At 37.7% G+C, this 15,386-nt stretch overlaps 2 protein-coding genes across 2 annotated transcripts; both read left to right on the top strand.

Moving 5' to 3' along the window:
• Positions 1-7,676: 7,676 nt before the first annotated feature.
• LOC106131284 (cytochrome c oxidase subunit 7C, mitochondrial) lies at positions 7,677-9,360 on the top strand. The gene is made up of 3 exons (XM_013330330.2): positions 7,677-8,018; positions 8,395-8,525; positions 9,296-9,360. The coding sequence occupies exons 1-2, from the start codon at positions 7,920-7,922 to the stop codon at positions 8,509-8,511; spliced, it is 216 nt and encodes a 71-aa protein (XP_013185784.1). The 5' UTR covers positions 7,677-7,919; the 3' UTR covers positions 8,512-8,525; positions 9,296-9,360.
• Positions 9,361-10,192: 832 nt separating this feature from the next.
• Positions 10,193-13,573, top strand: LOC106131064 (actin-related protein 6). The gene is made up of 2 exons (XM_013330057.2): positions 10,193-11,056; positions 12,323-13,573. Exons 1-2 carry the CDS (start codon positions 10,372-10,374, stop codon positions 12,820-12,822), a joined length of 1,185 nt encoding a protein of 394 aa, XP_013185511.1. The 5' UTR covers positions 10,193-10,371; the 3' UTR covers positions 12,823-13,573.
• The last annotated feature ends 1,813 nt before the right edge of the window (positions 13,574-15,386 follow it).

Here is a 15,386-nt window from a genome sequence, read left to right as displayed (position 1 = left end):
ACAGTCGTAGCGAAAAACCTTTTTGTGTTGTTGCGCTAAATCGCGCGTGTAGGTGGCGCTAAATTTGCGCGAGTGAAGGTAGTTAAACTAGGTACTTCATCGATTTTGTTATTTGGATTGATATAATTTCTAAAAATACAAATTGTATTATATAATAATATTTCTGGACACTTCCATGGAAGCCAAGCATTCTGAAAAAGCGTAGTTTATAATAGTACCTAAATTAAAACTCATCTCAATGAATGAAAACAACAGAAAAAAAAACAGGTAAGTAAGTAGGTAATTTCTAAAATTCCATAAACGTCCCGAATTTACCAGTAACATTATAATCCAACTTTTTGTAAAATTCTCTCAACTTGCTTGCCGTTGGACAACAATAACAACTTTTCAACTCGGCAGGGTTGCTGGCTACTCAAACATGGGACCAACCGGCTTATCATTCATCGATGCCCATGCATATCGACAACAGCCAATAACTGCTTACCTGTTAATCTTATCTACCTGCGTTTTTTTTGACATCATTTTTGTAAAAAGGACTCAAGATGTTTGGACCCGTGGCAAGAATTTCGAACCAAGTTGGGCGTGTTGTTATGAAGAAATTCATTAGAAATGGCTCCCACTCCCACGGAGGTATTCCTGGCGAAGTAAGTTCTCTTTTGTTACGTAATACTACTTCCATTGTAATCAGTACATCATACCATGTGGAGTTAGAGGTGTTAAGTTATAACAAAGACTCTAAGGTCCGGAAAACGTGGTGAGAAATGTCGAAAAGAGAGTGCTATTGGGAACATCCAAAGATGAGAGAGTCATTAAGGTTTTCATTTTTACTTAATTGAAATTTAATAAGTATTTTACCTGATTATTATAAACAGAAGTTTTTAATATATACCTACTTAGATTTCTTAATTACCTACTAACAATTCAATCAATACATAAGTAGGTAGATCAGGTGTCCAAATAACAATGATTTTATGAATTACTTAGATAGTGTTTATTATACTTAAATTTCTGTTTTGGCATTCCAAATATTTCTGTGTGTAATGTAATAATAACTACTAAAAACCTGTCAAGGAAATAACTTAAATTTAATATAACTTTAAGTACCTACATAATCGTACCAACATATTTCCTATTGCATTCATGGCAAAAGCATGTTGTTATTTATCCTAATTTTATCGTCTACTTACTTATTGAGATTGAATGAAAATTATGCGTATTCAAAATAAGTCGCTCATCCTACCGATTCTACTCATCTTATCGTTTTCCTTCTTACAAATAGCGTTACAAACAAAATATTTTTACATTATACCGTGTGATAATGCATTGTTAAACTTTCATATATGAACGTGTGTGTGTGTATGTGTGCATTCAACTCGACCGAACAATACCAAGTTGGCTATAAAAATATTTGCACAGCGCTGTAGGTGTGCGATAAAACTGGTATTTTAGTGCATACGCCTCTATTACGCGACTGTAAATAAAAGTGTTATGTTGTCAGGGTCAATGTATTATGTGTCTTCTATGCACTCCTAGCCGTTTCTAAAGACTATCGTCAGTTGGCTAATCGCTTACCAAAGGATACTCCTCAAGGACTCCTCCTCATAATCGCAAGGAGTTCGCAACTGGGACAAAATCCCAGCTTCATACTTCTTTTTACATACATACATACATACATAAAATCACGCCTCTTTCCCGGAGGGGTAGGCAGAGACTACCTCTTTCCACTTGCCACGATCTCTGCATACTTCTTTCGCTTCGTCCACATTCATAACTCTCTTCATACAAGCTCGGCGGTTTCGGGTACTTTTGACCTGACCCTTTACCAGGACGTCCTTAATTTGATCAAGATACGTTCGTCTAGGTCTTCCCACTCCGACCTTTCCCTCCACACTCTCCTTGTATATCTGCTTAGTCAACCTGCTTTCATTCATCCTCTCCACATGACCGAACCATCTTAACATACCCTTTTCTATTCCTGTAACTACATCTTCTTTCACATCACAACATTCCCTTATCACGCTGTTCCTTATCCTGTCACTCAATTTCACACCCATCATACTCCTTAACGCTCTCATTTCCACTGCATTTATTCTGCTTTCATGTTTCTTTTGCCATACCCAACTTTCACTCCCATACATTAATGTCGGGACCAACACGCCCCTGTGCACAGCCAGTCGAGCCTTTTTGGATAGTTTCTGACTGCTCATAAAGGCATGCAAAGCTCCATTCACCATGTTCCCCGCGTTCACTCTCCTTTCAATATCACTATCATACTTGCCATCTGATGTAAACTTTGATCCTAGATATACAAACTCTTTCACTTGCTCCACTTTTTCTCCTCCAATCAAAATATTACATGCTGTCATTTCTTTCTCCATTTCAAAAACCAGTGTTTTAGTTTTACTTACGTTCACTTTCATTCCTTTCTCTTTTAAAGCTTCATGCATACAGTTTACCATCTCCTGTAACTCCTCCGCTGATGACGCCAGTATAACCTGATCGTCGGCATAGAGCAGACATTTGACGAGTAACTCATTCATCCTTAATCCACTTTTAGACTCTTTCAAATCTGTCAAACAGCTATCCATAAATAGGTTGAACAGCCACGGTGACGCAACACATCCTTGCCTAACGCCTTTCTCAATCTTAAACCACTCAGTGTGCGCTCCGTTTATCCTGACACAAGCACTCGAATCCTCATATAAGGATTTCAGTGCTCGTATTAAGAGACTGCTCACCCCATGCATAGAAAGTGCTGACCACAATTCATTCCTCTCAACTCTGTCATAGGCCTTTTCCAGATCTACGAATGTGCAATAGACTTTTTGACTCTTGGCCAAAAACTTTTCGGCTATGCACCGCAAGGAAAAGACCTGATCAGTACATCCCATTCCCTTTCGAAATCCCGCTTGAGCATCCCATATTTTGTCATCAGTTTCATTCCTGACTCTATTAATCAATACCTTAGCATACAATTTGCCGACGACGCTAAGCAGGCTTATACCACGATAATTTTTGCAGTCCAGCTGTGACCCTTTTCCTTTGTAAAGTGGCACGATAACAGCCTTACACCAATCTTTTGGTACTCGGCCGCTTCTCCAACACAAATTGAAAAGGCAGTACAACTGACTAGCTACTACGCCTTTTCCTGCTTTAAGCATCTCGACCGACACTCTATCACACCCAGCAGCCTTTCCCGCTTTCATACTCTTAAGTGCTTCCACAATTTCGAACATTTCAATTTCGCCTTCCATCTCATTCTCTTTTTCTTCGCTATAGCAGAAATCTTTCTTATTTCCTTCCTTTTTTTCAAATAAACTTTCAAAATAGTCCTTCCATATCTTTAGTACACATTCTTCTCCTTTCACAACGCTACCATCCTGGCATCTGATCCTAGTCAGCTCTCTGGTTATAGTATTTCCTCGGGCTGACCTTACGGATTTCCAGAATACTTTCAGATTTGACTGAAAGTCTTCTGATAGCCTTTTATCAAAATCCTCTTTATACTCTTCTTTCTTTCTAATCACAGCTTTCTTAACCAAATCTTTCATTTTCTTATATTCCTTACGTGCTTCATTCACATCTTCATCTATAACCTCTTGCATTCTTAAGTTAGCTTTTGCTGCTAACAAATCCAGCCATGCTTTCTTCTTTAATCGCACAAGTTCTTGCACATCTTTACTCATCCACGCATTTTTGTGATTTTTTCCTTTCCTTCTTCTACTTACACCACACACTTCAACAGCTACTTTCACAATTCTTTTTTTAAATTCCTTCCATCCATCTTCAATATCGCTCATTTCCTCTAAATCTTCAAATTCATCCTTCAGTCTATTAATATACTTCTTACCTACATCCATATCTTGCAAATTTTCTACTTTTACTCTTTCCAAAGCGCTGGTTTGCTCCCTTACCCTGTGCCGCCAGCGATTGAAGATACCCCTTATCCGGGATATCACCAGTAAATGGTCCGAGTCAATGCCAGCACCGCGATATGCACGGGTATCCAGCACTTTGTTCTTCAATCTTTCATCTACAATCACAAAGTCTATCATACTTTTTAAAATACCTTCCACTCTTGTGTAGGTGTGGATCTCTTTATGTTGAAACATTGAGTTCGACACAAAAAGATCCCACTCTAGACAAATTTCTAATACACTTCTTCCATTATCATTCACCTTTTCGTCACCAAACGCACCAAGCACCTTTTCATATCCGTCACGCTTTACACCCACCCATCCATTAAAATCACCTAACATAATAATCTTCTCATTTGGCTTGGTAACTTTCAATACTTCTCTTACACTATTCCAGAACTCCTCGTTTTCGCTTTTTGCTGATGTTGTACCCCTCGAACCCACATCCCAAGGTGCATAAACACCTAGAACGAAGATCCGAGTGATTCCAACTTTCAGCCTAATCCATAGAAGACGAGGGCTGACACACTCATACTCATTCACGCACTCAGCCATTCGTGCAGAAAGAATTAGACCGACTCCTTGACAGCCTCGGCTGGTACTGGAAATTCCAGACCAATACGCCGTGTAAGGGCCGTGCTGCGTCGCGTCGCATCCTTTCCGCTTCGTTTCATTCACGCACAACACATCCAAACGTCTTTCATCCATCATCTGGCATACTTCCTCAATCTTATCCTTCATTCCTCCTCTTACATTCATCGTCGCAAAGCGGCTTTCAGCAGACCGCATACCGCTCCCGCCGGGAACGAGACGTGATGGGGTGCGGACACCATCGCCGCCATCTAGGTGCTCTTTCAAAAAATTTGCATCCATGCGATTCCCACGAGACGCTAGGGAAAAATTTTGTCCGCCCCAGCAGAGCCCCGCATGCCAGGGTAAGGCTAGCCATTACCTGGGGGTCGCCCAACCCCATGGCGGAAGTGGCACGCTCGAGACTAGGCTCGCCCCTAGCCATGCATCCATCGGCGCGGCAGACCTTAGATTGGCAGGGATTTACATTAAAGAGGAATCCCAAGTCTATCCCTTAGTCGGCTCTTACGACATCCGTGGGAAAGAGATGGAGTGGTCCTATTCTTTTGTAATGGTGCCGGGAACCACACGGCCACTTCTTTTTAGCTCCATACATTTAAAGTTTGAATCCAATATTAGACATGTTTAACTTGGAATTACTCCCGTTTAACTTCTACATACATACATACATACATATGGTCGCGTCTATATCCCTTGCAAGGTAGACAGAGCCAACAGTCTTGAAAGACAGAATGGCCACGTTCAGCTATTTGGCTTAATGATAGAATTGAGATTCAAATAGTGACTTTTAGTTGAGGTTGCTGGCCCATCGACTAAAAAAGAATCCCAAGTTTGTAAGCCTATCCCTTAGTCGCCTTTTACGACATCCATGGGAAAGAGATGGAGTGGTCCTATTCTTTTTTGTATTGGTGCCGGGAACCACACGGCTTCTTTCAGTCTAAAAAGAAAAAAGTAACCTATTTACTTAGTTTAGATTTGTCGATGTAGGAAGGAGTACCTTATAAAGCATTTATAAAAGAGATAAGAGACAGAGTAAGTGGCCCTTTTACTTATAAAGTGTCGCGCGGGAATCATACGAAATTATGAAAATGTCCTATTGTTGATTCGTGTCAACACGCCCTTACCTCAAGGGCACAGTCATAAAATAAGGGCGGGGACTATCCACGGTCACGTAAAGGACATTAAACTCAGAAACAGGAATGGTGGAATTTATTGAGCCGGTTAATGAGGAATAAAAAAAATATATCCACTATTTAGGTACGCGAAGCTCGCTATAAGATCAAATTAACATATAGGTAGGTTTTGTATTAATTTCGAAATCATTCATTGGACTCCGAACTATTTTATCCAAAGTAGAGAAAGAACGTAGTTGTATCTGGAAGTTATTTTATAACATAACATAAAATCACGCCGTTTTCCCGGAGGGGTAGGCCGAGACTACATCTTTCCACTTGCCTCGATCTTTGCATACTTCCTTCGCTTCATCCACATTCATAACTCTCTTCATGCGAGCTGGGCGGTTTCGGGTATTCTTGACCTTACATTATTTGATTCTATAACTTCAGAAAAAAAAAATTGCGTTTTGGGATAAAACTTGTAGCTTCGCTCACGTTACGTGCAATTTGTTGCGCCTGTTGTGTTATTTAGTAGTGTTGTTTATCATGTAATATTAACATACATAAATCACGCCTCTTTCCCAAGGCGGAAGACAGTATAGAACATTATAGGCATAGAATATTTACCATCTATTTTATTATAAACCGTTTATTTTCCAGAACCTGCCTTTCAACATCTACAATCGGACGCGGTTGACATTAAACTTCTTATTTTTCTTCGGCACGGGCGTCGCCGCACCCTTCCTCGTCGTCCTACACCAGCTGAGGAAGAACAGCGGCTAATTGAAGAACTTTCATACAAGTATGTATAAGACTTCCTCATTTTCGTGCCTGCGGGAATTTTGTCTAGGTAATCTTGGTAAACCCGCCTAGACCACATAATGATAAGAATAACATACATACATTTAGACTTTACATTGGTTTAAAGTGTCTTCTGATATATAGGATTATAGGTGTACTTATATAGGCTAGCCACAGCCTAAAACACTCTTAGATATTGTACCTTTATAGAGGGCAAAAATAATCGATTCAGTATTTCCGAAGATAAACCCTTACAAACAATACAAAAGTTACAAACCTAACACATTAATAATTTGATTTTATAAGAATGCTCATCGCTTATAATAAAAGACAACTGGGGCCCAGGCGATGGAAAATATCTCTTGTTACAACAAAATATGTTATAGGTAGGTATATTCTTTAGCCGAATTAACGTCCGTACATATTATAATTAAACCAGCCAAGTGCGAATCGGACTCGCGCACGTAGTTGCGTACCACCACCACGTTTGTAATTTAAATATTTCTTTTTTTCATTTTTCAACCTGTTCATTAAAATCGCCCTCTAATAATTAATGTATTGTTATTTACAAGCCGTGTGGAAAAAGAGTAAGACCACTCCATTACTTTTCCAAGCACGTTGTAAAAGACGACTATGGCATAGCCTTTTAAACTTGGGATTCTTCTTTAAAGCGATGGGCTAGCAACCTGTCTCAATTCTATTATTAAGCCGAACGTGGCCTATCTGTCTTTTCAAGATTGTTGGCTCTGCCTACACCGCGAGGGATAAAGACGTGACTATATGAATGTATGTATTGATATTTTATTATTTATTTAAAAGGACGAGTTAATTTTTCTGTGAAAATTTTAAGCGCCTACCTGTTATCGTTATTAAAAATATGGGGAACCCCTTAATTTTTGTTTATTCAATTTTAGTACTTTTTGTTATAGCGGCAACGGAATACATTATAAACAAAAATTCCGCTTTCTAGCTATCACTGTTTATGAGAAACAGCCTTGTGACACTTAGCGGAGGCTAAATAATAGAGTCCCGTTTTTATCTTTAAGATATGGAACCCTAAAAATAAATACATATATTTGTGTCTCCAACCAAATTTTCCAAATAGTTTTTCATTGCCAAAGCCAAAAAACGATAAATAAAAGAGTCAAGAAGGGTCAAGAGTTTTCTGTATTGCCATACTATGAGCTAACTTTTATTAATAGAAATATTTTTTTTCTTTTCAGGTAAAATAAACATGAGTGTATTACTGTAGTTGAGTAAATAATCTCTGTCCGATTTATTAAAATTTTAATCTCTATAAATTGCAGTTTTATTTTTAAAATATTTCACAAAGTAGAACATAATTGCTGCGTTCATGGTCGAAAATTACTACTGTCATACGCTGGAATATGGAACAGGAACGCAGTAGTAGTTTTTATTAAAAAAAAACATATTTGAGGAAAGGAAATCGAATATTCTGCGCTCTCCGCAATTACAATATAAAACAAGTTTCAAAATGATCGGAGCAATTTCCCGCAGTGTTTCTAACAATTTACGTAAGAATGTTATCTCTAACTTCGTGAGGAGTCACTCACACGGTGGTGTCCCTGGAGAGGTATGAATAATTCCAATTTTGAAAATGTACATTACATAATCATCATTTGTTATTTTACTTAAAACTTTATAATGCTATTTGTTAAAAACCTAATTTATATAAATGTAGCTTTCAGCTAGTATGCTCGTTTTAATGTTATTATATCAATAATTAGTTTATAATCTTAAAAATACCTTAATTCTCAGTTTTTGGCCAATAGGATTTTTTAGGTTACAACAATAAAGTCAATATTTGAAATGTGTACTATTTAAAATTTTGCTTTACCATCAGTAATGACTTAAATCATAGATCATAAATACAGTCTTATAAGAATTTTATATGTAATGTTTATGCCTCTACAAATGTTAATTACCCATAAGTAAATTTCTAATTTCAGAACTTGCCGTTCGACATCAGCAACAGGTACAAGCTGACTGCCTTGTTCATTGTATTTGCTGGCTCCGGAATCGCTGCCCCTTACCTCATCACCCGCCACCAGCTCCTCAAGAAGTAAAATGATGATAAAATGTAAGTAAAAAAATACAGTAAATATAACTTCATCATCACTAACGTGAAATGGAAGACAAATGCCTAATCCAATATTAAATTTAAAAAAAACCTGAGACAAAACATGAGAAAGTTCATGAATGTTGCTAAGAGAAAAAAGGGAAAGCAAAATATGCTTTGTAAAAATGTTCATGATAATGGGCAGGTATGAAATTATTTACAAAATGTTGATAAGGCATGACTTTCTTTCTCTCTTTTCTATTTTATTGTTTATGTAAGGGTTTGAGAGAGATACCAAGAAAAGGCATCCTTCAAGGTCATATAATCCCATCGCCTAAAAAAGAATCCCAAGTTTGTAAGCCTATCCCTTAGTCGCCTTTTACGACATCCATGGGAAAAAGATGGAGTGGTCCTATTCTTTTTTATATTGGTGTTGGAAACCACATGGCATCATCTCTTTAGATAAACATCTGCGAGCCTAATAATGGGGTCACAAAAAACAAGAGTTCTTTCAAATAATTACTTTACCAACCCACTCATGAAACATGGTAATAGACAACACCCAGGCATTTCCTAAGGGAGAATTGACTGGGCGACACTGCAATGATAATTTGATTCTTCAAGTCTTGGGCTCTAGATCTTTGCTTCACAATTTATTCTGTGACAATCATAGGCCATACACCACTTGAAGCATTTCTTCATTGGCACCAGATAAAAAATATAATAATGTCTTATTGGATTATTTAAAATGAATAAAACTGTGTGTGATTTTTTTTTAATTTCTTTTTCAGGTATGTAACATCGTAGAAGTTCCATAGGTATAAGTTAAGAAATGTAATAAATTATCATTAATTAACTCAAAATAGTTTTATTTTATTTTTGTGATAGGCAGGAAAGAATATTATTTGTTTTTTAATTTGAACAGATTTAGATGTGGTTTTCAGGAAAGTGTTTGTTACATTTAGGAGGTTTTAGAAATTTTACCCCAAAGAAAAAAAGAGGTATGATTGGATGGATGGATGATGTGACATGATAGATATGAGGTTAATTTATAACACCCATAGAAATCATTATATTTGTCTTATAATATTATTGCTAATTATACATACATACATAAAGTCACGTCTATATCCCTTGCGGGGTAGGCAGAGCCAACAGTCTTGAAAAGACTGATAGGCTAAGTTTAACTTTTTGATCAGATGATAGAATTGCTAATTATAATTTAAAATTTTTTAAAAGGATTTTAACTTCATTATGAAGTAAATCACGAATTTGTATTACAAATTCTACTCCCGACTGTTTATTAGTTAGCACATATGGTTAGCGTTGTCTGAAACCAAGTTTTTAGGAAACAATTGTATAAATAATGTAGGTATCAAACTGAATTTAAGGAGTCTTTTAAATAATTCCAAGCCTATAAAGTACGACCTTGGACTCTGGAGTTCACACATCATATGAACGAGACCTTACATTGAAGCGCTGGAGTAATTTACACCACTCATTAATAATTAATATTTTTTAAAATAATATTGTGAAAAACACAACAATAAAATAATGTTTTTTTGAAAATAACTATGTACGTCGTACATAATCTTTATTTTGAACTAAGTAAATGTAAACGGGAAAAAAAAAAAAGTCACTGTCAGTTGTCATTGTCACATGATTGTTGTTGATTGGGGTGGTTTGCTTTGTTGATGATTTATTTAATTACAGAAAAGATATAATTAAAATTAAATAATTCTATTTAAATAAGTTAAAATGTGTATTAAAACTTGTTTCACATAGATTAATACTAACTGCGAATTGATGAAATATGTGAAGATTCAATACGATACAGAAAACGCGCCGGTAACCTCACATTTACATAATGACTGAAACATCCTGCTATATCCTCGACAATGGGGCTTACACAGCCAAAGTGGGCTTTTCATCGATGGAGCCGAAGGTAGTGCCTAACTGTATAATGAAGGCTAAGTCGGAAAGACGTCGTCCGTTCATAGGATCGCAGATAGACGAATGCCGTGATGCATCGGGTCTGTTTTACATATTGCCCTTTCAAAAAGGTTTTCTGATCAACTGGGATACACAAAAGACTGTTTGGGACTACATGTTTAGCAAGGAATGCTGCCCCGTCAACTTCAACGAAACTCCTTTGATTGTGACCGAACCATTATACAATTTTGCGTCTATACAGGAGGCTATGACCGAAATTTTTTTTGAAGAGTATGAATGTCAATCGTTACTAAGGGTAAACGCGACTGATTTGGCCGAGTACAACTACCGGAAGAGCCATAACAACCAATGTACGGTAGTCATTGACTCAGGTTATAGTTATACGTACATAGTTCCGTACATAAAGGGTAAGAAGTACAGAGAGGGTATCCGTAGGATTGATGTGGGTGGTAAAGTGTTAACGAATCATTTGAAAGAAATTATTTCGTACAGACAGCTGAATGTAATGGACGAGACTTATGTAATCAATCAAGTGAAAGAAGATTCGTGTTTTGTGTCTCAGGACTTTATGGCCGACATGGAGCTTGCAAGGAAGAAAGGTAAGGAACTACTATTATTGTTTACTAGAGGCCATCTGTGACTTTTTCCACATGGAAACCATATCAACACTCAATACTCTGGGATAAAAATAGCCTATATGTTATTCTGGGTCTTTAGCTACCTACATACCAAATTTCATCTTAATCGGTTCAGTAGTTTTTGCGTGAAAGAGTAACAAACATCCATACTGACATACTCACAAACTTTTGCATTTATAACTAGAGGCCGCCCGCGACTTCGTCCGCATGGAAACCCTATCAATCCCGCGGGAACTCTGGGATAAAAAGTAGCCTATGTGTTATTCTGGGTCTTCAGCTACCTACATACCAAATTTCATGGTAATCGGTTCAGTAGTTTTTGCGTGAAAGAGTAACAAACATCCATACAAACTTTCGCCTTTATAATAGTAGTAGGATATTAATAGGATTATTTAGACAAAAATTTAAGACCTACATTCTTATATTACAAGCAACCGTCTGATTTCGAGAAGCATCTTAAACTCTGGATTGTATTGTACTAACCCCACGCATTATTCACCCTTATCACACCCTCTGAACAGGGACTGCGTGAATTTCACAATGTTACTTGTTACGTAAAGCCAGCAGTCCTCCAGATCGCAGTAAGCCGATCCAAAGAGCCTCATTCGAATACCAGCCAGGGTGTCGCTTTCTATTTGTGTAATAAAGTGTCTCATAGATTTCTCATCCTCTGTGCATGCCTCCTCTCCCTCAAATTGGGCTGTTGACAAGTTTTAATTTGAAAAGCTGCCCACTGCTTTAGTTCTTCATCTCCTATATAAATTTTACCTCTTTCCTGGAGGGGTAGGCAGAGACATGTGAGGAACCAATTAAGACATATTCCAAGGGGATGATAATAGTCTGTATTTCAATTATTGATGACCAGGATACAGAAATGGGTACCTCAGTTAATTTGGTGGAATCTCACACATATCTTTCACATCTTTGCGCCATGTTCTTGATGGCACCTTAATGGCTGATAAAACGATAGTGGATGAAGGCCTCTGTGCCGCTAATCTCTACTGATTCTAATTGAAAAATACTTTTTGTGTTGGATAGACCATTTATCGAGGAGGCAATAAACTATTACATGCGGAGGCAGGCGCGGGCACAGCTAGTAAAATATAGTATCATAGACTTCAAGGCTAACTCAATCTGTGAAATCTGAAGAAAAGGAATCTGAAACTTATATTTTGGTTTTTTATTATGTTTCCGTTAAGGTCTTAGTTATTTTTATTGCAATTTCAGCTCCACAAAACACAATAGTACGTGACTACGTCCTACCCGACTACACATCACTCCGGCGCGGCTATCTTCGTGAAATCGTCAAACCTGACGAGGAACTGGAACAACAGACCTTACGGCTTAACAACGAACGGTTCTCCATCCCCGAGCTGCTGTTCCACCCCTCAGACGTTGGCATCCCCCAGATGGGGATCCCTGAAGCTGTAATCCACGCGATTGACGCTTGCCCGGAGGAGAATAAAGAAAGTCTGCTAGAAAACATAGTCATGTATGGAGGCAATACATTGTTCCCAGGTTTTAGAGACAGAGTGTACAATGAAGTGAGAAGTCTGGCGTTGGACCACTTTGATGTTAACGTGACGTTGGCTGAGAAGCCGTTGACTTATGCGTGGGAGGGTGGGAAGAAGATTTTCAGAGATCCAGACTTCTACTCTTTTTGTATGACGAAAGAAGAGTACGAGGAAGAAGGGAAGGCGCTGGCGTTCGAACGGTTTGATATATAACGGAGGAAGCGAGCGAGACAGGAGTAGTGGTGTCTCGCTCGTTAAATGTTGATTTGGATTCTTGTTGGAATTGAACAATGGAACGATACGAACTTGTGTGCTGCATGTGTTTTATAGAAGCATTATAGTTAGTAAATAACAGGAACAGAATAAAAAAATATCATCATTCTCCTGGCGGTTTTCCGGGCCGCAGTTTAAACTGTCGTGGTCAAAATTCCGTGAACAATAACACCAAAAAATAAGAAAGAGGTGAATTTAGTTCAATACCTACTTTAAAAATACTTTTTTTTAATGTGCTTACAGCAGAACGTGGCCTGTTAGACTGTTGGCTCTGTCTACGTATAATTACGTCTTTATCTCTTACGGGGTAGACAGATGAAATATCAAATCATTTTTGTCACCACCATGTTTTAGTGAAATAAATACTCTAAGATTCTATGATAAAAAAGAAGACTGGCACACTGTAAAACAAGAAAAAAAAATGACAACGTCACGTCGTCGAACTCGATAGCAGACGTCAAGCAACCGAAAAACTAACTTATTGTAAATTATTAGCTATGTTCCAATATATGTTACGTGTTCCCGTGTTCCCACGCATCGCCAGGATGACTTTCGGAGAACCGAGAAATTTGTCAACCACCGCAGTCGTCAGAAACCAACCACGCAGCTTGGTCAAATTAAAAAAATTGCAACAAGACTTCCAGTGCGAAGATGGAAGGCCGATTTGGCTGAAAGCTGGTTTTCTCGACAGAGTTTTGTACAGCTCGACAATTATTCTGTGTTATGTCGGCGTTTTCAACGTGCTTGTGCTTCTTTACGACCACGCTAAGCCGGCGTCTTGGAAGAAGGACACTTGTTAGTTCCGAGTGTCAAATTTCTTTTTTTTTTTTTTTTTGTAGTACATGCAACAGTTTTGGCTTAGACTACTCACATACGCAATGATAGGCCTTTTCTTAGCCGTTTGTTTAACTCTTTGGACGACCTATAATCTTCACAATATTAAATTAATGTAATTTACAATTATATGTAATTATAAAATTATAAATAAATTACCTTTATTAATGTAATTTGTTTATCATTCTCGATTTTTTGTGTACATAAATTAGTAAATAATAAATATTAATAAGTAACCAACTAAAATTCAGCTGCAAGTTGGCTAGACGTGAGAAAATGCTTTGAGGTCCTGATGAGGCGCCGTATAACATGAGTTTTTGTATTAGGTCATGTAACAATGAGGATAGAAAAATGTTTTATTACAGAAGTATAAATAAATTTTGGTGTTATATTTGTGCTATATGTAATCGCCATAAATTAATTGTGACTGAAATTTTTAAATAGTCTAGCACTATCGTCCTAGATCTTTGTGAGAAATAAAACTGTAAACTAAATAGTTATTTTATTTAATAAATAAGGAAGTAGGTATTGTAAAAATCCAACCATAAGAACTAGAGATATTAGTTTGATAACTGCACCGATTTTGATAAAAATGCTCCTAGAACACATGTTAGGTACATAGAGGCAAACCTTCGGGCACACGATCTTTGGTCTTGAATTTATACTTGACCTTGTTTGGACATCATTTTGGCAATAAGCCAAAATGATGTCCAAACAAGGTCTGTCTTCTCGAATCACCATCATTTGGTGTAATTCCTTGTTGCGTCTGCGCAGTGGAGAACGGCATCCGACAAATGTACTCTGTGGGTCCATCTACGCCCACGCTTTTGAAGTGAGTGAGCCAGTTTTTTACAAAAAGCTACTCCCGACTGACTTCCGTCCATCGTTAATTTCTCTGCTTGAATGTGCAAGATTCCTTGCAAAATTTTTGCTATTACGATAAGAGCATCACATCCGTCACCATACATACTTACGTGCATGCAAACACCAACTGTTTACCATACATACATATGATCACGTCTATATCCCTAGCGGGGAAGACAGAGCCTAGTCTTGAAAAGTCTGATAGGCCACGCTCAGCTGTTTGGCTTAGTGATAGAATTGAGATTCAAATAGTGACAGGTTGCTAGCCCATCGCCTAAAAGAGGAATCCCAAGTTTATTAGCCTATCCCTTAGTCGCCTTTTACGACATCCGTGGGAAAGAGATGGAGTGGTCCTATTCTTTTTTGTAATGGTGCCGGGAACCACACGGCACGGCCACAACTGTTTACCACTGTAATGATAATAATTTCAATTTTTTATGGCCATCATTTTTATTGTTTGACAAAAAATTTACAGTTAATTTTAACAAGACCCATATGAGCGTAGCCAAAAAAAAAATGTAAGCACCCACATGGCTTCACACACCAAAACTTTAGATTTATCAAAGCCAACCTGAATAAAATAAACTGTAAATTTATTGTCAAACATTCAAAATCCTGAAATGCATATCCTTAATGCGGTTAAATACCTAAAGCGTTCATATACGACCAAATCCAAGCCGAAAAGCTTGGTAAAGTTAAGAAAAAAACAAGAAGATATGCAAGCTGACGATGGGAACCCCGTTTTTTTGAAAGGGGGTTGGTGGGACAGACTGCTGTTTCACGCGACGATGGTTGCGTCTTTGACC

The sequence above is a fragment of the Amyelois transitella genome, chromosome 29 (genome assembly GCF_032362555.1).
Source record: "Amyelois transitella isolate CPQ chromosome 29, ilAmyTran1.1, whole genome shotgun sequence".
Lineage (NCBI taxonomy): Eukaryota > Metazoa > Arthropoda > Insecta > Lepidoptera > Pyralidae > Amyelois > Amyelois transitella.
The sequence above is the reverse complement of the archived record's forward strand: the minus strand, read 5'-3'. Positions and strand labels throughout refer to the sequence as shown.

Bases quoted from the DNA above. Each gene is read 5' to 3' on its own strand.
- LOC106131064 (XM_013330057.2), top strand. From the start codon at position 10,372: ATGACTGAAACATCCTGCTATATCCTCGACAATGGGGCTTACACAGCC. The intron at 11,057-12,322 runs GTAAGGAACTAC...TTGCAATTTCAG, and splicing joins GGAGCTTGCAAGGAAGAAAG to CTCCACAAAACACAATAGTA.
- LOC106131284 (XM_013330330.2), top strand. From the start codon at position 7,920: ATGATCGGAGCAATTTCCCGCAGTGTTTCTAACAATTTACGTAAGAAT. The intron at 8,019-8,394 runs GTATGAATAATT...TTCTAATTTCAG, and splicing joins ACGGTGGTGTCCCTGGAGAG to AACTTGCCGTTCGACATCAG.